General features: G+C 38.0%; 5 protein-coding genes across 10 annotated transcripts; 4 read left to right on the top strand and 1 right to left on the bottom strand.

The window, feature by feature from the left end:
* Nucleotides 1-1,594: 1,594 nt before the first annotated feature.
* On the top strand, nucleotides 1,595-4,350 carry LOC122288993 (zinc transporter 11-like). Of its 2 annotated transcripts, XR_006236068.1 has the most exons (4): nucleotides 1,595-2,238; nucleotides 2,723-2,781; nucleotides 2,953-3,541; nucleotides 3,818-4,350. XR_006236068.1 is itself a non-coding variant. In XM_043095856.1 (3 exons), the coding sequence occupies exons 1-3, from the start codon at nucleotides 1,791-1,793 to the stop codon at nucleotides 3,454-3,456; spliced, it is 1,011 nt and encodes a 336-aa protein (XP_042951790.1). In that variant the 5' UTR covers nucleotides 1,596-1,790; the 3' UTR covers nucleotides 3,457-3,701. The 2 variants fall into 2 exon arrangements, 1 of the variants encoding a protein (XP_042951790.1); XM_043095856.1 differs by lacking the exon at nucleotides 3,818-4,350 and having other exon boundaries at nucleotides 1,596-2,238; nucleotides 2,953-3,701.
* Nucleotides 4,351-4,642: 292 nt separating this feature from the next.
* On the top strand, nucleotides 4,643-8,090 carry LOC122288989. Of its 2 annotated transcripts, XM_043095852.1 has the most exons (5): nucleotides 4,662-5,034; nucleotides 5,482-5,677; nucleotides 6,351-6,783; nucleotides 6,937-7,046; nucleotides 7,689-8,090. In XM_043095852.1, exons 1-5 carry the CDS (start codon nucleotides 4,730-4,732, stop codon nucleotides 7,878-7,880), a joined length of 1,236 nt encoding a protein of 411 aa, XP_042951786.1. In that variant the 5' UTR covers nucleotides 4,662-4,729; the 3' UTR covers nucleotides 7,881-8,090. The 2 variants fall into 2 exon arrangements, with proteins under 2 accessions (XP_042951785.1, XP_042951786.1); XM_043095851.1 differs by having other exon boundaries at nucleotides 4,643-5,034; nucleotides 6,351-7,046.
* Nucleotides 8,091-8,828: 738 nt separating this feature from the next.
* Nucleotides 8,829-14,269, top strand: LOC122288988. 4 transcript variants are annotated; one of them, XM_043095849.1, is made up of 7 exons: nucleotides 8,831-9,093; nucleotides 9,754-10,173; nucleotides 11,312-11,406; nucleotides 11,486-11,605; nucleotides 11,943-12,767; nucleotides 13,126-13,345; nucleotides 13,467-14,269. In XM_043095849.1, exons 2-7 carry the CDS (start codon nucleotides 9,882-9,884, stop codon nucleotides 13,979-13,981), a joined length of 2,067 nt encoding a protein of 688 aa, XP_042951783.1. In that variant the 5' UTR covers nucleotides 8,831-9,093; nucleotides 9,754-9,881; the 3' UTR covers nucleotides 13,982-14,269. The 4 variants fall into 4 exon arrangements, with proteins under 4 accessions (XP_042951784.1, XP_042951783.1, XP_042951782.1 ...); XM_043095848.1 differs by having other exon boundaries at nucleotides 9,213-10,173; XM_043095850.1 differs by having other exon boundaries at nucleotides 8,829-10,173; nucleotides 11,345-11,406.
* Nucleotides 14,270-14,365: 96 nt separating this feature from the next.
* Nucleotides 14,366-17,012, bottom strand: LOC122288992 (pectinesterase QRT1-like). Its single transcript, XM_043095855.1, has 5 exons — nucleotides 16,139-17,012; nucleotides 15,589-15,784; nucleotides 15,263-15,466; nucleotides 14,876-15,111; nucleotides 14,366-14,787 (listed from the first exon to the last, which is right to left on the bottom strand). The coding sequence occupies exons 1-5, from the start codon at nucleotides 16,429-16,431 to the stop codon at nucleotides 14,640-14,642; spliced, it is 1,077 nt and encodes a 358-aa protein (XP_042951789.1). The 5' UTR covers nucleotides 16,432-17,012; the 3' UTR covers nucleotides 14,366-14,639.
* Nucleotides 17,013-18,539: 1,527 nt separating this feature from the next.
* LOC122290451 (30S ribosomal protein S10, chloroplastic) lies at nucleotides 18,540-21,269 on the top strand. The gene is made up of 4 exons (XM_043098173.1): nucleotides 18,540-18,876; nucleotides 19,138-19,197; nucleotides 20,110-20,442; nucleotides 21,031-21,269. Exons 1-3 carry the CDS (start codon nucleotides 18,631-18,633, stop codon nucleotides 20,419-20,421), a joined length of 618 nt encoding a protein of 205 aa, XP_042954107.1. The 5' UTR covers nucleotides 18,540-18,630; the 3' UTR covers nucleotides 20,422-20,442; nucleotides 21,031-21,269.
* The last annotated feature ends 174 nt before the right edge of the window (nucleotides 21,270-21,443 follow it).

Genomic DNA, 21,443 nt, shown 5'->3' with positions numbered 1-21,443 from the left:
AAAGGAAAAATAAAATAAAGCGCTGGTTTTGGTGGGTCTTCGTTTGTATTTGGTTGGGAGAAGGAGGAAGTGGGGTTTTACTTGCTCCAAATAACCTAAAGTGATCATACTTCTTATACTGCAAGTTGCATATTAACGATCATACCGAATGATGCAGGCGAATGGAAGAACAGAAGCAGCATGGTCGTTTATGGAGGCGTTGAGGCACAGCTTTTGAAGGTATGAAGACAATTTTCTCTCAAGCCAAAAGCCATTTTGGCCAAAGATTTTGAACTGGATAACAGAAGTTGTAGCAAGAGAATATGTGATTCGTTTAGTGGCATCTGAGCCTGCGATTCTTGCATCTAGATTATTTTTTAAGCACGAGAAACACAATTTTGGCTTTTACATAAATTGAAGAAGTTTGTGCTTGTTGACAAGTAGATTGTTCTTGAGAAGAACAGGGTTGTGACACAATTGACAATTGCTTGAAAACCATAACTTTTCTATTTGCTGAGCTTTTCCTGCAACAAGAAAAGATGAGCCTTTTTATTTATTTTCTTCTCTTTGGATGCTTTTTAGTTATTTCTGTGTCTTCTCGGTAGAATCTAGAGGAACTGAAATGTGCATTATTTGGACATCGAACGTTACAATTGTAACTTCGCCGTAAAGCCTGCTCTGGGCCGAAAACGACCCAGAAGAAGTTCACAAGTCTTCTGGGTCGTTTTCACAAGTCTTCTGGGTCGTTTTTGGCCCATACCAGGCTTCACGATGAAGTTACATGGAAAGAAGGTGAAGTTACATGGAAAGAAAGGTGGCATTTTGGATTGAGTAATGCTACATACAGTTATTTTTGTGCACTCCCTGCGCACTCTACTGATATGATTGGCTGGATTAATTTTTTTTAATACACAACCAATTATATCACTGGAGTGCACAAAGAAGTCCGTAAAAATAACTGCACATAGAATTTTCCTTTTGAATTTTCTTCGTACCCCAAATGTGAATGCGGTCGCCTTTCGCTTTCTCAATAACTGGATCGGTGGAGTTTTCCATCAACTTGGCAAGTTGGCGTAGCGTATTCTTTCAAGAATCCTGACCATGCGAGGCGTGGCTTTGCTGGCGTGGCGTGGCTTGGGGTGGCTTAGCTGTAGGAGTATGAGTAGGAATCGAGGATGAAGCCGGAGACATGCACTTCCAATCGTACGAGCCGAAAATCCTATCCGAGTTGCAATCACGCGAGGCTTTAAGTGCGTACCATTCACGGAATAGACAAATTAATTAATAAATAAATATAACAGTATGGTTTCTTTCCATCGCATCAAGAGACTTTTGAAAACAACGTTATCTATTAATAAATATAAAGTATGAATAGACAAATTTTCAGAATAATATTATCTATTAAATATTCTCTATAGAATCAGAGGCGTAAAATATGAATAGAAAATGAGATAATATAATTTTTTAAAATAAAAAAATTATATATAAATATGAATAGGATGGTGAAAGTGAAACAGCACGCCCCCAGTAGAGCGAGTGAGATGGGGGGGGTGAACACCATACAAAACCCCGACCAAAAATTTTATGTGATTCCAACCATACGTTTGGTGTGTTGTACTACAGAGCTCTTTCTTGACTTCGTCGTCTTCGCCCTTTGTACTGCCTGCTTCTCTCTCTGTCTCTCTCTCTCTCTCTCTCTCTCGCCTCTAAGTAGTACAAGCTACGAAGATTTATCAACCCTCTCTCTCTATATATAACAAAGTTAAAAATGTAGAAAAATTCCCTACCATATCCTTAACCTTGCACTCGCAATGTCTCGCTTCTTCCTCTTCTTCTCCCTCCTCCTCCTCGTCTTCCTCTCCGCCTCCGCTCACAGCGGCCACGACGATGGCGACAGCGACGCAATCGAGCCCGACCTTCGCTCCAGGCCTTTGATACTGACTAAGATATGGTGCTTGATAATTATCTTCATAGCCACTTTCGTCCCCGGCGTTTCCCCTTACTTCTTCAAGTGGAACGAGGGCTTCTTGATTCTCGGGACGCAGTTTGCTGGCGGTGTTTTCTTGGGCACGGCGCTGATGCACTTTCTCAGCGACGCCAACAAGACTTTCGAGCACTTGACTACAAAAGATTACCCGTTTGCTTACATGTTGGCTTGCGCCGGCTACTTGTTGACCATGATTGCTGATTGTGTTATCTCCTACGTGTATGGCAAGGGAAACGGTGCTGGGTCCGGTGCTGCAGATCTCGAGCATCAAGGTATGTCCCTGTTCATCAAAGCTTTTTTTTTTTTTTTTCCTGCATCTGATATTCATTATCAATTCCAATACAGGATTTCAAAAGATTAATGCTTTTTAGTACATCTGTGATGGGAATGTCGCTTTCGATTGCTTACGGGAAATATATAATTGGTTTGTGTCATTTTGAAAGGAAAATTATTGTCTTGGATTAGCGTAAGAAAAGTTAAGATTACTTTTCTATTTTAGTATATAGATGTCAAGGCCACCATTGCAAGGGAGACAATTTAGCTTTATGGGAAAAATAATATGCCAAACACACGAGTGAATAAAAGTTTTATTACAAGGGTAGCGGAAAAATCACGACCTGAAATAGATGAAGCTAAACAAATTCAAACAATCGGGTATCTCCTTTGTGGACTCCAAAACCAGGAGGTGAACAAGTTGTCGCAGCTTGATTGATCCCGTCATTCATTTTTTTTTTTTTTTTTTTTCCCTCATTTCAGGTGGAGTTGAGCAAGGGAAAAGTATTAATAACGGCTTGACTTCACAAGCACAGCATCAGGTGAGAGATATACTCGTTCATCTCAAATTAGCATCGAAGGAGAAAACGACAGTCTCTTCTATTTTAGATTACCTAGCCTATATATTAACTGGGTTGTAATGTTTTACATATGGTAGATAACTTTCAGTCTTTTCTGTGACTGAGTCAATATCTGCTTGTATGACTTAATAGGTCCATCATGGCTCCGTTGCTGCTGTGGATTCACTTGGTGATAGCATTTTGTTGATTGTCGCCTTGTGTTTCCATTCTGTCTTTGAGGGTATTGCGATTGGAGTTGCCGATACAAAAGCTAATGCCTGGAAAGCCTTATGGACAATCACTTTGCACAAGATATTTGCAGCCATTGCCATGGGTATTGCTCTCCTCCGCATGATTCCGAACCGTCCTCTCTTGTCATGTGCTGCCTATGCTTTTGCATTCGCCATTTCAAGTCCAATCGGTGTGGCCATTGGAATCGTTATAGATGCCACAACTCAGGGTGCTGTGGCAGATTGGATCTTTGTCATATCAATGGGTCTAGCATGTGGAGTTTTCATCTATGTATCCATAAACCACCTACTAGCAAAAGGCTATATACCACAGAAGACTGTCACGGCAGACACATCCTCTCTCAAGTTTTTTGCAGTGTTGTTAGGCATTGGGGTTATAGCTGTTGTGATGATTTGGGACACCTGAGGTCAAGCCGAAGTGGATGTGTGTTTGGTTCCTGCTTGATTGAACTTTGTTGGAAGTCAGCTCTCGTCTCCCATCACAAAAGAACGTATGTATACTGTATAGTTGAGACCTTGATTGATTGTATTACACGGAAGATAAGTGCTAGTTTTGTTTGATGTCTACCTTTAAGTTAGTCGTATGTTATTTGAGTACGGTGACATATTTCAGTTAATAGAGCATTGCGCTGGGCATAGTTTCTACTTCAACTCTTGCTTGTATGTTTTGCAATTGGCATGGGTTCAGTTAAAACATGATCTTCTTAAATGGCAGAGCAAATTCTGCAAACTCTACAAATAATCTATCTGGTTTTTGTAAATTGTAGGCGGAATTGTAGGCTAGTAAGGGAGGGGGTAATTTGTTGGCATCGTTTTGGGACTGAAGTGAATGGTGGATTTGTTCCGGTAGGCTTTTCCTTGTATGTTCACTTTGGGTGTCTCAGAGATATGGCAAAAGGCGCCCATAATGAGTGTGGAGAGATTTGGCAGAAGGGCCAAGCATGGTAGGACAAAAGAATATGAAAGAAGGCGGAGAATCTGAGCAAATCCGACTGCAAATGACAAAGAAATTGGGAGAATAATTAAATAATATACTTCGGCCGAGGAAAGCAAGGGCATCAACCATTGGAAGATAATTTCTCGTGCAGAGAAACTCTTGGGAGAGAAGAGGGGTCTGTTTCTGTTTTTTAACATGCCATGTACAAAGACATCTCTCTAAAATACATTTATCTGTGTATCTGTTTCGGATAATTATTTATAGTCAATCATTACTGGATGCATGGAGTTGTTAGCAGTAAAATCAACTTGGCCAAGAGTCCTAAAAGTCTTTTGAAATAAAAGTAGTTTGTTAATAAGAGAATTATATCCTCACTAACTTCAGTTCATCCTTTATCTCTTGAGTCCATGTTAACATGTTAACGAGTATCGTATTTATCTCTTACGGTGTTCATCCTTTTATTATGTAACGATCTTGTATAGAAGTTATATGTATCATTTAAGTAGAAGTTTATTTTGGAATATACTTTTTATCATTAACTTGAAAAGGTTTTTCAACAAATTATTATAACAAATCCAGATAATGTAAGAGTCTCGAACACGATCTTTAAGAACACAATAAAAAACTGCGTCATCGTCTCACTCATTAATTTTCAAAATTTTAATTAGATTAACCTAAATATTATTCAAAATAGTCGGAAGGGATAATGTTATTAAAAAACGCATAAACTAATTAAAATAATATGGAAAATGAGGATATGATTATCAGCGAGGATGTCATATTGGTTAGTCTTGCCCCCAACATAATTGGTTGTTATAATCCAGTGCTAAAACATCCCGGGTTTCATCGTCCTCTTCAATTACGAGGGCTTCAGAATTCGGTTTCGCGGGCGATGAATTTGGACGATCTTAACAAGGTATGGGATATCAAAACCCTGAAAAAGCCTGGAGAAGACGAAGCGAGGAAGATTCTGGAGAGAATAGCGAAGCAGGTCCAGCCCATCATGCGTAAACACAAATGGAGGATCAAAGTTCTCTCCGAATTCTGGTAAGCTGTGCTTCTTTTCGATTCCACTTTTCCATCGGTTCACTACAAATTGTGAAACAAAAGGAAACAGGGAGAAGATAAAATTAAAGAATTGAAACTTTATGCTAGTTATTTAAACACCATCATTTTGAAAACACCATCACGTTTAGAAGCCGATTGGGCTTAAATGAGTGAACTTTTTCATGCCCTAATCAAGGATATGACTATCACTCGATTGAAGGCGATTTGGTTTTATCTTTGCCTTTCAACAAGCTCTTTTTCAGCCAAGGCGAGTTCTTATTGATTTTCTGTATTTCGTTTCAAGCTTCCCCAAAAGCCATCACTCCTCAATTACATTTATTTAATCTCTTGGAAATTGCATGATGTGGGTTAGTTTTGATTTTAATCTAAGTTTTCAGCATGCTATCTTTCAAATTGAATGGTAATTAAAAATAAGCGAATTGGCAGTCCGAACAATCCGTCTATTCTGGGGTTGAATGTGGGAGGTGGGGTGCATGTGAAGCTGAGGCTCCGGAGGCCTAACAGGGATTGGGATTTCTTCCCTTTTGATCAAGTTCTTCATACAATGCTTCACGAGCTTTGCCATAACGTCCATGGCCCGCACAATGCCAGCTTCTACAAACTCTGGGATGAACTCAGAAAGGTCTTTCTAAATCTTCTTTTATTTTATTACAGTTAGAATTGGACTCTTAATTTCTTTTGATGGTATTGTTAAGAAAAAAAAATTATTGTCAAATGTACTTGATGCTTCTTAAGTAATTGCACGACTGTAACCCTTTAGAAAAATTCGTTTTTTTCCTCCATTTTATATTAGTGTGGTCAAAGTCATCGCAGCCATAGACAGAGCTATGTTCATGCGTCAATGATCTAGTGTCCAATTCCAATCGAGGATCAACGAAATTGATTTATTCTCAAAAGTTCTGAAGATATTGCCTTTTTGATGGTAGATATACTCAATGCAGAAATAAAAGCTGTCCTGTATAACTGGATGACTTATGATACTGTGCTCCATTTGAGTTCCACTTTTGTTATCCATTCAAAATGTTTTTGTCCAAATTTCTGTGTTTGCTTGACCTGTTATGTGGCACTGCAGTATGTAGCATAAATTCACATATAAAATAAATAAGAATAAAAGATTTGACCTTTTGTCATTCTTGTACTCTTTGGATTTGTTTTCCGAACATCCTAGACCCACTTTCCTGCTTTGAAATTGTTTCTTAAGAAAACATGTATAAAGCAGGCTTTGGTGGCACAATTTGCTGCTTTATATTTTTCTTATTCGTTTCTTTATGCAAGATGCTTTTGATTCCATGCAGGAATGTGAGGAGCTGATGGCCAAGGGAATAACAGGAATGGGAGAGGGCTTTGATCTTCCTGGGAGGCGTTTGGGTGGTTTCTCCCATCAGCCTCCTCTTTCATCTCTCCACAGAAGTGCACTAGAGGCTGCAGAAAAGAGAGCACGATCGGGATCTCTGCTACCATCTGGACCCAGACGTCTTGGTGGTGATAACACTATTATGGTTGCACTTAGTCCAATACAAGCTGCTGCAATGGCTGCAGAGAGAAGATTACAGGATGATATCTGGTGTGGGTCTCAGTCTTGCAAAGCTTCTGGGGATGAAGAAAGTAGTTCAGGTATTTTACATGGCTTTGTATCTTCAGAACAAAGTGGAGGACGCTCGAGGTTAGATGGTTGTTCCAGTGCACATTCTGTGGATGCAATCCCTCAGAAAAGAAGTCAGGAGTCAGGTCAAAGCTCCCTTTGTCGACCTTCCAATGATCATCTGAAAGCCAATTTTGTAGATTTATCTGTCAATACTTCAAAAACAAGTTGCAAATCAGATACCACTTCATTTTCTCAACCTACTTGCCATCCAGAATCTAATTTTGTAGATTTATCAGGTCCGTTATCTTCTGATCTGGGGAGTAGTGTGGATACAATACGTGACAGAACACTGAATCCAGAGGAATTTCCTATGTGGGAGTGTGGAACATGCACTTTATTGAATGCTGTAAGTGTCCTAATACATAAAATTATTTAATCTATTCAATTTGTTATGGACTTTTTTTTTTTTTTTTGATTGTATGTCCTTTTAGGATATGGAATTAGCATGTTCATTTAAATTTAATTTCTTGATAGTTTTGTAAGCCTATAAAGTTAATTCATTTCATGCAGCCAAGTTTTATCTCACTTGTAATAAGTAGAACAGGTTTATTAGGAAATGTATTCGTCAATTATCAGGAAAGCTGATAGAAATTAACATAGGCTTTGATAATTGCAGGTTTTTTGGTTGTATTATTTTTGGCTTGTGCATAAAAACAAGAATTTAAACATATGCTTGTAAAATGAGTTAATACTATAGATATTATATTATATTGGATTTGGAGAGAAAGGAAACTTATTGAGGTGAACCGCTTGACATGTCTAGTTTCATTGTGTCCGAGGACTGTAGTTACTAGCGGACATTTTCTTTTTCTTTCCTGGGAGTTGTACCCACAACTGAAAGCCTGAAAGGTCCTTTCTGCCTTCTGGTGTGAAACCTGAAACCCATAAACATGTCGTGTTTCTTTTTTGTGAAACCCAGATTGCGTTCCTACTTCCTAGTATAACACTAACAAGTATTTTGCATGTTGATGATGGTCTATCACTGCAGCCATTGGCTCCAATGTGTGAGCTCTGTAGCACACAAAAGCCAAAAGATGTTCATACAAAGTACAGAGTCTGGTCCTGTAAATTTTGTACATTGGAAAACAGTGTGAAGTTGGAGAAATGCTGTGCCTGTGGTCAGTGGAGATACTCATACGGAGCACCAGTGTCGATCCAAGCACGGAATCTTAGCACTTGAGGGGTACCTTTCAAATGGGCAACAATGAACAATATTCCAACCTGGGTATTTTTTTTACCAAGTTAAAGGAAAAACAGTAATTTTGCACGTACTTTGTGGTCAAGTTGTTATGGTTATTTTCTTGTGTCCATGTATTTATTGTCAAGGATCGCATTGCTGTTGTGCAAACTGTTCATATATTAAGAATAAGCAATACGTAAACTTTAGATAGATGGTAAGTTGCTATAAGTTGCTACGTGAAGGAAAATGTGTAATTTGCAGGAAAAAAGATCATTTCAACACAGAAAAATGTTAATTTTTTATGTATGATACCATAAATAAAAAAACAGTACATAAACATAATTCAATATGCTTAAAGCACATCATGGTAGTGACAAATTACAAATTATAAAGATGCATGCGAATCAAATAAAGTTTAGGAATGCTACTTAAAATGAAAGTGCATGAGACATCCCAAAGATGCATTAAGTTTGTTTTGCTGCAGGTCCCAAAAGTGGGGGAAAAAAAGGGAAGAAGCATCAACCTAACCATGGGAAATAATTTGTCACTTCATGTTTATTTATTTTTCTAAAGAAAATGAGAGGTGGGGTGACCAGTATAGCACCTCTTATTGAACGTGATCATAAGAGTTCTGTTTATTATAGAATGTCTGTTTGAGTCTTCAAAAACTTTATGTTTAGGTTGACAATGTTCTAACATCAGCTTTCAAATTGAAAAAAAAAATAAAAAAAAAACATAAATAAAAATGTCTATTAATAATTTAATATACAAGTCTAAAAAAGAAAAAAAAAAAAATGAAAAAAAGAAGAAGAGAAACTAACATAGAAGGCCATGCAGCCGAAACGGATCCAGCCTTCTTTGTGGCACACTAGGATACGGCCCCGTTTAGAACGAGGTTTTTTTTTTTCTTTTTCAATTAATTTTGTGCACCCTTTTATTTCCTCTCACACGCGCGCCCACTCTCTTCGAGCTACCATTGTTTACCCATTCTCATTTCTCCGTCTACCACTCCCCTGTTCTTCTCTCACGTTCATCGGCTCAGCGATGTACCTTTTCCAGGTTCCCTCTACAAGTCCAGACTCGTTTTAAGATATCCTTCTTCTGCTTCTTCTCATCCTCCGCTCTCTCTTGTACCCAAAAAAAAAGGGGGCACGAAAACTCTGGAACTCACCTCTCTGTCGAAGTCCTCAGGCTCTCAGCATCACAATCACAGGTTCTTTCCAAGTATTAGAACTTGAACAGCTATTGTTATTTGTTTTCGTGTTGAAGTTTCAACCTTGGGATCTAAATTGAGACTCCCTATTCGTTTTTTGATGGTTCTCTTGAAAACAGCAGCCAAAGCACGTCTTTGTGCCTCTAGGGGCTTTAAAGCCTTGACCCGCTTATTCTGACTTCGGTGTTTCTGATCTGCTTGTAAACTTTCAAAGCACCTGTCTTTTTGGGTTCTGGTCAGTTTTTGCCAAATACCAAGTTCTACTTTGTTAGAGTTCTCCTATGGGGGTGGTTCTTTGGGTCCGTCAGATTAGGGTAAACGTTGTTCGAGATTTGTGCTTATATCCGGCAGATTAAACTTTCTGATTAGTCGCAACCTGCCAGGCTGTTTAAGGGAATTAAATCCACTGGGTTTGATTTATTGAGTCAAGTCCCACTTACATGGGGCATCTTTAGCTTTGTACCTGTGGTTATTTGATCCGCCTTTTGGTTTTCAAATTATGGGCTTTTGTGAATTCTGGTCCGTTTGACGTTCTTCCGAGTATTTCTTTGCTATTTGGCTGATAGAACATGAGTTTTCCGTGGGCTAATAATACTAGGAATATAAACAATTGCAAGATCGTAGATTTGTCTGAAGAATTTCTTGGTTGTTGGGTATTAGGTAGCGTAATCAGTTGGGTTTGAAGCGTTCTCTATTCCTGTCGAGCACTTCAGCCATGTATTTGAATTTCAAGTGGGTTTTTGGCGTCCTGTATTCTTCTTAGCCCCCTTCTGCTGCTTTCGCTCAAAATGACTGGAACTAGTCACTCTTTTGTGGAGTGGAGAGAAGAGTTTGTATCGCAGGAGCGTGGCAATCGTGTGGTTCACTATTTCTTGAAGGATTCATCGGGGGAGTCCATCCTTGCAGTTGTGGGAACTGAGAGAAGTGTTAGGCACATGTTCTATGTTGTTTCCGAGGAGTTCTTGCAAGTATATGGGAAGGAAAGTTCCATTCATGCTGGTTATAAGTGGCGATCGAGAAGAGAGGTCGTAGACTGGCTTACGTCTATGCTATCCAAGCAGCATTTACCTGGAGGGTCCGGTATGTTTTGCCCCTTTTTAGTATCTGGGTTTCCTATTCTTTCTTCCTAATTTAGTTGTATATTGCGTAATTGCTAAATTTTGCATGAATAATGTTGAATGTGTTAGAATGATACAGAGATATGTTAAAAAACTGCGTTGAAAATTTTGGGGGCTTTATGATGGCAAGCATTGACAAAACGTAATTCAAATTTTGATGTTTCTTGCGGTCTTTCATATGTCACTTCTTTTTTATTTTCTTCTGCATCTTGTGTTTTGTGGGTCTATTCCAGGATATAATTTTGTGGCCTTGCTCCTGCATATTTTCCAAAGTTATCTTTTCTATCGGTGTTGCAATTCTTGTTTGCTCTTTTCTTCGGAGGGATACAATTATATTTAACTTGCTTGAGTCATTGAATCATGAGATTATCATTTCTCAGCGCGTACTGTCCATGCAACTCCTTAAGCCATTGTGGACGTCTAAGTTCATTACTGTACCAGTTATAATATATGTTTAAGAAGGTTGTGCCACCAATTCTCTCTCTCTCTCTCTCTCCCCCCCCCCCCCCCCCCCCCCCACCCAAACTCCCTCTCTTCCCCCTCCAAAAATAAAAAACTTTTATTCATATGCTAATGTCATTGAACTTTATTAAAACAAGATCTGAATTTTTTACTTGTAAACAATATTCATTAGTACATGGTCTATCAAATGAAAGGAGGTACTTGCTGCCACAATTCATGAGAAATAAAGTGTTAAGTTTATGTTATTCTCCATCTGTGTTGTGAAATTGGATTGCATGGCACATGCAGTATACATAGCTTTCATTGAGGAATGGAATCTTAAGTAATATGTTTAGGTCAGTGTATGTGGGGCTTGGACTTAAAAGTTCTGGCAAGGCAACAAGCTGTGGTTTTGGATGTTGTAATGGGAATACAAATGAAATTCGAATTGAGCTGGTGCTCTATGAGCACTTGATTCATTGCAGGAGATTTTCTATGTTCTATTTAATATTTTAATTTATAAATATAAGGTGGTTGTATATTTGTTGTTCCTCTTGCTAATGTTCATATTAAGTGTGTGAGCCTTCAATTTTGTTAGTTACTTTTTATTGTATTTTTTCTCTTGAATATTACATTTTCTATGCCATTGTCAATGACAGAATTACCAAAATTTGACCCAATACAACCTTTAGGGTCTCCCAGCTCCACAATGGATGGAATGGGCGCTCCACAGACTCAAGCAGCAGATGATACGGTATATTTTTTTTCACTGTTATGAATGTATGTTGTTGTTAATAAATACTTTTGATGTTAACCTGAAACCTGTGTATCAGGGCCATATTGCAATTTTCAAGGGACATCATCCAGATATTGTCTGGTCTGGTGTTGCATGGAAATGTGGTAAACAGCTCAAGCATTACCCATCATTTTGCAGAAATGGGACCACAATAGCTGTAAGCATCTTCCATCAAATTAAAAAGGGAATACAAGATATGGGTCGCATGAAATATTAAGAGCATGAGATGTTAAGGATGTTCACTTCCCAGATTAAGTCAGAATAAACATAGATCAAGAACGTGCTGCAATATAATAAAAAGTTATTTGAAGTCATTATCCTGGAGTAGTGATTCTAGTCTCCCGTTGACATATCTCTCTCCTCAAATGCTTCATAGTAGGAAATAAGCTCCTCTCTCCCATAGAATGAAGTCACTTGCATGTTACTTTTGTTCTTCATTCTTATTGGCATTCTTCTTTTCCTCTTAAGAGTTTCTCATCTTTTCTGGTATCCAGATTCAATCCTTCGTCTTTGTCATGGCTAAGGGGGAAAATCACTATCTTGCTTATCTGGAAGATATGTATGAAGACAAGAGGGGTCAGAAAAAGGTTAAAGTAAGGTGGTTTCACCACACTCAGGAAGTCGAGGGCAAAATTCCTATACGAAATCCTCACCCAAAAGAAGTTTTCATGACTCCATATGTACAGGTCATTAGTGCAGAGTGTGTTGATGGTCCTGCCACAGTCTTAACTCGTGAACATTATGAAAAATGCATCACTTCTTTTCCTCATCCTCAATGCGCCAGAATACATCTGTGTTATAGGCAGTTCAGAAACAACAGAGTGAAGCCTTTTGACCTCAGCAAATTGCGTGGCTACTTTGATCAACCAATTCTCTCTTGTTTGGTTCCCAATCCCTTCTCAACGCCTGAGTCTATATCCCTTAGCCTGACTGGGGAAGAAGCTGAACAGTTGAGTTCAGGTGAGAATGTAAAGGTGGGAGCTAAGAGGACAAGAAGTGGTAGGGTGTGCCGAAGTTTTGCTGCAGATCATTCAGGGGTCAGAAATTCTGTTAGAATTAACCAGACTATAACATATGAACCTTACGAGAACTTAGACTATAGTTTGTCAGGCAGCAGGAGATTGCTTTCCCGAAAGCACATTGGGTGTCACGTTTGGCATACTCCACTATTTAAGGTTGATGAAAAAATAGAGTTGCTCTGCCACGATAGTGGCATTCGAGGCTGCTGGTTCAGGTGTACAGTCTTGCAGGTATCACGAAAACAGATGAAAGTTCAATATGACGATGTACAGGATGAAGATGGATATGGAAATCTTGAGGTGTGTGCAAGCATTTGATCACTCTATGATGTTTTCCATATGGTTGAAGCTCTAAATAGAGCATTTGCACCAATGGTATAATTTGATAATTGAAGTAATTTGAAGTCATAGCTTTTGCAGGGTGCTACCACACATTCTTTAGTTACAGTTTTAATTAGACCTTCATTGCTATTTCAAATATATTTTCATAACTGTAGTTATATTACCTTAAAGAAAATATGATCGACCATTCATGAGTTGCTCTAACATAACTTGATTACCTCTCGTATAGTTCTATGATATAAGTCACGTGTATCTCCTAATTTTCTTTTGAATCCAGAATTCCTATCTTGAAAATAAGATGTTCTCCACTTTGTAGGAATGGATCCCAACTTCTAAAATGGCCATGCCTGATAAACTTGGCATGAGGCATCTGGGTCGCCCTGCAATTAGGCCAGCCCCTCCCAGTGAGGAACAAGTCGACCTTGCAATTGAGGTTGGGACTGCAGTTGATGCATGGTGGAGTGATGGTTGGTGGGAAGGAGTTGTGACTGGATTGGATGACTCTGGTGATAGTACCATGCAAATTTACTTTCCCGGTATGCTTATCAAGCTTCATGTTTATTTAGTACTTATCAAACTTTTTATTTTTTATGTTAATTCAGTTTTTGCTGCTTTTGCATCCCCTTCACTTTGTAATATAGTTTATATGGTGGTTAGGTGAGAGCATACTGTTGAACGTACAAAAAAAGGATCTAAGAAAATCCAAAGATTGGATGGGGGATCGGTGGGTTGATATACAGGGAAAGCCAGACATACTCTCAGACCTATCTGCAACTATTGGCTTGGACTCTAAGCTTTCCCCATCCTCAAACATTGCCAAGGACATCAAATCTGGTGTTTCTATGTCATGTGCTGATAGCAGTACCAGATTTAATATTGCTGTAGACGAAAAGCTCGACTTACCTGCAGTCGCCAGTTCTGATGGCCTTCCTGAAGATATGGAAAGAGTCGTTGATGGTAAGTCACCACCATTAAATGACAAGGGAAATAGGTTTGAAGGTGTTGACACGAACAGCAGTTGTAATAATGGGGATGATCTCCAAGGTGATGATGACGATGATAATGACAAACATGACAATGATGGTGAGAGTGGTGATGACACTCAGAATTTCGATTATGGGCAGAATTGTAAAGCAGAACTCATGGAACTGGCAGCACAAGATGTTCAATAGGAGTTTTATATGCCTTCATTTATGATGGCGGTAGTAGATTTTGTTAGTCGTGAATAGTTATACGGGTATAGGGGAAGCTGATTGCATTTGGACTTGACTTTGTAACCTTTGTCGGCGTATAGGTTTGAGGTTTAGAATTTAATGATGGTTATTGGATTCGGAGCGTATTAGAATTTAAGTTCCTCTGCTTAGAAGCACTAGAAAGGAGTCAGTTGGATTCACTTCTTGTATCGTGTACCCCGAATTTGTACTCTCAAAGTCAAAATTACTTTTTTCTTCCTTGTCTTATTTTGGACTGCGCTGGAAATTTTTATTTTTTATTTTTTTCTCTGCTCTCTTTTCTTCATATACAACCTCAAACCCACACGACATATAACCATGAGATCAGTATCAATTGCCGTCATCTTATAGTAACATCAAGGAAATAGTGCATTCAAATAAAGAATGCATGTTCTATCATATCTCAATACAATGTGAGTGGATACGGTTTTAGCTTACACCATCTGGATTATTCCCTTTGTTTCTACCCTTAAATGGAAAAAGAAAAGCAAAAGGAAGAGAAAACTCATACTGCTGATCTTAAACTGTTTTGGCCTTCAGGACGGTACAGGAGGATGAAGACATGATAAATCAATGAACAAGCTATTGGAGACAAGCACTAAAGCCTAATCCATTGTTCTCCGCTTATGAATGTCTTGTCCTGGAAAGGTCTAACTTCCTCATAACTGAAAGACTTCAACCATGGCACACGGCCTCTCTTATCTGCTCCTCTGCCCCTGCACTGGTATTCCCCGAACACCACAGTCCTGCATGAGCAAAATGTACAGTTTCTCAGTTAGATCTTGGGAAAAGTGTTGTACTACAAAGATAATTATCTAATCGCTTAGGTTATACTTCTGCCTGGACGGTTGCTTCCAGTCACTCCATCCTGAGGGAGTAATTATATCATCCATATTACATTGGGAGTATACTACTCTTGAATAGTCTCCCCAAGCTCTTCCCAAAAGGATACTGCCAGTTCCAGTGATTTTGCAGTTTACAAAAGAGAACCCTGTATTTTCGTCTGGCAAATCCCTGTGATGAGCTGCAATTGATCCCCAATTCTTAGCGGTCGACTGAATGACACAGTCCTGTTTCAAACACCCATTTCAACTCTTAAGACTCGTACAGGAAACATCCAAGACTTAAACTAGAAATGTATCGATCTTTTTTCTGGATTGGTTTAGCTGTACAGCTTAAATATGGGCTCGTCTTCAAAAGATAATGATGCTTGGCATTTACCTGATAGAGTGATCTTGATCTTCCAAAGATGAAGTCAACACTTCCTTGAATGTGACACTGGTAGAAGTAGTGTGATCCAGTGTCATCCAACAGAGTGTCCTGCGTCCCAAGAATCCTGACTCTATAGAACACTGCTTTGTCACCTGCTATTCTAAGTGCTACTGCTTGCATTCCGTATCCTCCAGGCACTGCAACTACTGTGTTCTGCGGTCACCCATGAGGTTAAATAATGATTAAATTAATGGTGTAAATAGTATTAAATCATGCAATTTGTTTGTTGATATTCTGTTTTGTGACTGCGTTTGAAGAAAATTGGTTGTGATCACCTCAAAAGTGATTCCAGTTGCACAAAAGTAATCGGACTCTATGGCTACAGAAGCTGATCCAGAGGTTCCAAGTTGAACTCCGTCGCTATCTTCATCTGATGCTTTATTGTTCCAAGTAACTATGGTATCAGACATTCCGTTCTGGTTCCCAATCAATGAAACATATGGCTTGGAACTTGGCACAAAGACCTTCTCTCTGCGGAAAGATAAAACTATACATAAAATGTTTCGACTCAAAACCATGAGAGAGAGAGAGAGAGAGAGAGAGAGAGAGAGAGAGAGAGAGAGAGAGAGAGAGAGAGAGAGCAATCCACATCTTGCGCATGCAACTACTTCTAGCACCCACGTAGCCAGTACTAGTTCCTTTTTTAATGGATGAAGCAAACAATGTATGAAGATTGAAAGAGTGCAGAACTTGAATCGACTTTTGGCAGATCTTTGAAGTATAGAAAACATACAAATCAATGCCTTCAGATTTAAGTGACAAAAAAAGTATAAACACGCGGATTCTGTATCTAAAACTGCTAAAACAATCATCTATTTTAATTACCTGTATATTCCTGGGAGAACATATATTTTAACTCGCTGTGTATTGTTCTCTGGAACCATGTCAACCGCTCCCTGAACCGTCAGAGAATCTCCCCTACCATTCTTGTCAACCACAAGAATCTGCCCTTGTTCATCTCCGACAGTCAATCCTGCCGCCACCTTCTTCTCATCGACCTTCAGATCATCCCAACTAATATAGTCGGTTCCATACACGTCCCCTTCCACAGAACTGATCTCTTGAATACCAACCAAGAAAACCACAAGAAAAGTTGCTCTGAAAACAGACAAACCCATGAGATTTTCAGTGATCGGCTCTAGTGTATGTATTAATATCTCTGGATATCTCCGATTCTCTGATAATTCCAAAGTGCTTAAAGTGCTTTGCCACCCAAAAGAACTCCTAACAAAACCACGAAATTAACAAGCAAGACAACCAGCAAACGCCATGACCCTCTCTATCCAAATACTGCTATTTGCCTTGTGCATGGGTTGAGGGTTAATGATAAGAAAGCTTAGGAGCTGGCATGGAGGGGTGTGAAAGTGGTGAGAGTAATAAATGCGGGAGCGTGGTGCTGTTTCTCTTGCAATCCTTGCGAGACTCCAATTCGCAGATCGACAGCAAACTACATATATCATATATACTAGCGTATGTACGTAAAAAGTAAAACTATATATATATATATATATATATAAAAGTCGTGTTGCAGTTATTGCAGGAGGAAAAAAAACTAAAAGTACAAAGATGGTGCTCGTACGGGAGTTTAAACTAGAGAGAATTCAAAGAGATCAGAGACTCCGTCCAAAGTTGGTGTTATCACTTAAAACGAGAGTTCCTTTTTGGATCTTAATTAATCATATCATGCATGCTTGCAGATCATCAAGGTGATCAGTGGTTAAAGATATATATAGAACTAGGAACTGAAAAGCCATGATGAGCGTTGAGATCAGTTGGCTTTTTCGGCTATTGGGTAAAGACTTGTAGAGTGTTTCTCGGACAGTTCACCCGAAAGTTTGAGGTCTTGCCCACTTTCCTACTAATCTGATTACAAAGTACATAAGTATCTTTCGCTGCAGTTAAACTCGGCTAATCCGCCTAACAAGTTGAAAAAATTTAGACAAATGTCATAGATGAACCTAAGTTTACAGTAAAAATACTTTTTACGAACTTCATTGACATAGGCAGTTATTTTATATTTAAAAAAATAATACAGTCAATTATATCAATAAATGAAATGTATAAGAAATACGTAAAAGTGACTGTATATAGAAAACTTTATTTAAAAATAAGAAATGTTACTTACAATCATTTTGTGTACTTTTTATGAACTTTATTGATATGACTCTATGCGATATATATTTTTAAAAAAATTATACATATCATTTTCTACACCACGTACTAATATATGATTTGTCCTTTTTGCGATTCTATTTAAACATATATATTAATGTGTAAATATATATATTTAGATAGAATGACAAAAATATAAATCAAATATTAGTGTGTGACTTAAAGATTATAAGTAGCATAACAAAATTGAAAATTTGAAATTAAAAAATATTTATATTTGTAGTGTTTGAAAATTGTAATGAGATGGAATGAGTTAGTAGGATTTTGCCACCCAAACCACACCTAAAACGATTGTAACATAGAGGAGTAAATAGAGAACCATCTTGGATGTTCCATTCGAATGTCCCATACCTTAATCATTTTTTGCTGTTCTGAGGTAAACAGGGCATGTGCATGCAGTTTTATAAATGAATAGCACGTCGAAAAGTCTTCATGCCCATCATCACGCTGCCTGCTCCCTCTACCCCTCTCTCTCTCTCTCTCTCTCCAAACTACATATTTTTTTGTTCTTTTATATAAGTCATGCTCTTTCCGACACCGAACTGAAACTTGAACTGGATAAATTCAGGACTTGTATATGACTGAGACTGGGTAACTCATCATGAGGTTGATTTAGGCTCGGAGGATTGTTTACATAAAATCAAAAATTTTATTTTAATTTATTATTATAATTTTTTTAAATTTTCATATAAAATATAATAAATAATTTAATTTTTTTAAATTTTAATATAAAGTTAATATTAAAATATCATATTATAATAAGGATTTAAATGGGCTCACTCGTTGTGATGAACATTGTAATGTTTTCTCAATAAACAACTTGTTCTAAAAACCTATAAAAATTCTATATTTATATCATTCTATTAAGAATTCTCTTATTTATTTAATGAATTTTTGGAAACCTATTTACATGTATATATGACGCCATGTTGTTTTGGACACCATTAAAGCCCAGATTGAAGCAGACTTGGGTTTGGGCTTTGGCCTTCGGCCTAAGGGTAGTCATGTAATCAGCAAAACAAAGAATTAGTGAAATAGAAAATGAAAAAAATTGGATAATTCTATGTCTCGGCTTCTGGCATCGCAAGCATAGCAGAGCCCATCACACCACTGTCACCACCACAGCAAACAGAGAGCTTCCTTCAATGGCAATTTCTTCATTCTCTGCATCTTTAGTTCCTTCCATCCCACTGTCAAATTCTTCTCCATTTAATTCGAAGCCAGCTCTCTCTTATGTTCCTTTCTACGCTGCTAAAACCTTAAAGGTTCAAGCCTTTAAACCCTCACTTTCATCGACTAGGGTTTATGCTACTCCTGAAGTTCTGGAGTCCCCAGAAGCCCTAGACCCACCTCCAGAAATCCTAGATGGTTCTGAGCCTACAAGCTTTGAGGTTTGCATCTCTTGCTCTTTTGGTTTTTTTTTTTTTTTTTTGCTTGTACTCTGTCTGGTTCCTGAGAAAATGTGGGTAAAATAAATTCCTTTTCCTTTTCATAAAGCTATTTGGATTAGTAGGTTTTCGACTTGCTTTTCTGGTAATTTAAAAATGATCGTGAAAGCAATTGCTATGTTGGCTATGAAAGCGAAAGGCAGAGAGGATCTTAATTATTATGCTATATGGCTTTGAATTTAATATTAATTATCGGTGTTTAAGGTTGGAGGTTCCGAGACTCCCAGCACGTCATCGCTCAGTATCGGTGCAGATTCAGACAAGGTATATTTCTTACTGACGTTTGGTTCGTTTCCGTGTGTGTGTTTTGTGTTGTTGGGTTGTTTTTTTTTTTTTTTTGGTGGGGGGAGGGGTGAAGAAGATAAAATTGTGGAAATTTCAGGTTATACGTGCATATATTTATATTTTTTAACCCAAGAAAACAAGAAAGTTTACCGAGGAAAATAAGCTTGATTGACCGGGTCGATTTGTGTTGGGATGACAAACTCTTTGAAATGGCTGTGTGATACTGAGTGCAATTGGATGTAATTCCATGAGAGTAACTTTCACTGCTAAAGAAATCTGTGAAGAAACAGAAGAAGACATTTGTTTCAAGGTACTGCAAATATTCTTTTCTTTTTTCAAATGTGTTGAACATGTGGCCGATCAGTGTGAGGGACAATGAATTGGTTACTAGTAGGTCATCTTAAAATATTATAATTTAAAATTAAGTGGATCGTTTGTTTCTCAGAGGATTGAGATTAGTCAAGTCGAGTTCATTTTCCATTTTCTTTTTTGATTAATCTGAAAATGTTCTTGTAGATTCTGATTGAGGTCAGAACTAATTTCTTTGAATCTCGACAATCTACTCTCATTCTCTTACAAAACCATTACTTATCTATCAAAAAACTGTTACTAACTAGTTATCATTCAGCGCCATGCCAGGTGGCAAGTGGCAAAGATAGATTATTTTCCTTACTTTTTTGCTGATTTAATTCATGCCGTTCACTATCACCAGTCTATCTCAGACTAATTACAAGGCCTACAGGAATGTAACCACAGTGCTGACTAGAAACTGTCCTCGATGTGACTGATCAAATTAAATCTTTTTTCTTTTGAACTATGTGTGTATGTATCTATATTGTGTGTTTCAATCAGAATCTTGACCATCTCTGCAAACGAGATTTTGTTTTGCAGATGGCACCAAAGCAGAAAATTAGAATTAAACTTAGATCATACTGGGTGAAGTTAATAGAGGACTCCTGCAAGCAGATAATGGATGCTGCAAGGACTACCAATGCAAAAACTATGGGTCCTGTTCCATTACCAACCAAGAAGAGAATCTATTGTGTTCTCAAATCACCGCATGTGCACAAGGATGCCAGGTTCCATTTTGAGATCCGGACCCACCAGCGCCTCATTGATATTCTTTATCCAACTGCACAAACAATTGATTCTCTGATGCAACTTGATCTTCCTGCTGGTGTTGATGTGGAGGTCAAGCTCTGAAGAAACAATACTACATCTCAGGTAAAATTCGTACATTTCTAAAACCATAATCGCAATTTCTTTTCCTAGTTTGATCATCATCTTTACTTTTAGTTTTCATTGCCAGTGGCAGTGAATAGACATGATCCGGTTATATAATTTGCAAAAATATTCTTGAAGCGCTATGCATTTAAGATAGAAGTAATAAGGATATTTGGATTCTCTACTCTTATGCTAATACCAAAACTTGGACCAGCTATGAATTGCAGAATCCATCTTTCTCTTCCAATTTCTCTAGTAAAATTAATTTTTACTGGCTCCTGAAATGCTTCCTTGGTAGTGTCTGCATATTTAGGTCTTACGATCTAAAATTTTTTGTTTTAGCTCAAATTTGTTTGTCTGAGATCCTATACAACCAAATGCATACAAGTTATGCTCAATGAGAAAATAGGCTAATTTGATCATAATGTCTTTGTGATTATAGTTCCTTTTGTGTTGCGTTAGACTTTCGTATCATAAAAAACTGATCAGTGCAGCATTTTGGCCAAATATTTATCGATTATCTTCAATAGTTTCTTCATTGTAATCTTAATCGTTCTCGTGTATTCTTATTCTTGCTTTTCTTCCAAGGTACTGGATTGCTTCCTAGAGCAAATCTATATCTCTCCTGAAGATTTTCATCGTCAAGATTTGCTTGCAGAGAGAGGGGTGACCGCTAAAGAAGCACATCGAACTGTTGAACCTTTTCCCACAAGTTTCTTTTGATCCCAGAACATTGTCCAAATGGAAAATGGGAGTTATTTATTAAATATCCTTTCTTTTATTAGGGAATTTGGCCGCCTTTATAAAGATTAACGGGTACTCTTTAAGTGCTTTCCCTCCAAAGTACAACACTTCTAACATGGACTAGTTTCTGATTATGTTATAGAGAGCAGCAGCCCATTCATGCACATTTCTTGCGAATGTTTGCAAGAGAAGAGAGGGTTCGTTCATAGAGAGAACATTTACGTTTCACTGAACATGCCATTCATATTTTTTAAAAA

The sequence above is a fragment of the Carya illinoinensis genome, chromosome 12 (genome assembly GCF_018687715.1).
Source record: "Carya illinoinensis cultivar Pawnee chromosome 12, C.illinoinensisPawnee_v1, whole genome shotgun sequence".
Taxonomy (NCBI): domain Eukaryota; kingdom Viridiplantae; phylum Streptophyta; class Magnoliopsida; order Fagales; family Juglandaceae; genus Carya; species Carya illinoinensis.
This window is presented reverse-complemented; position numbering and strand designations above follow the sequence as displayed.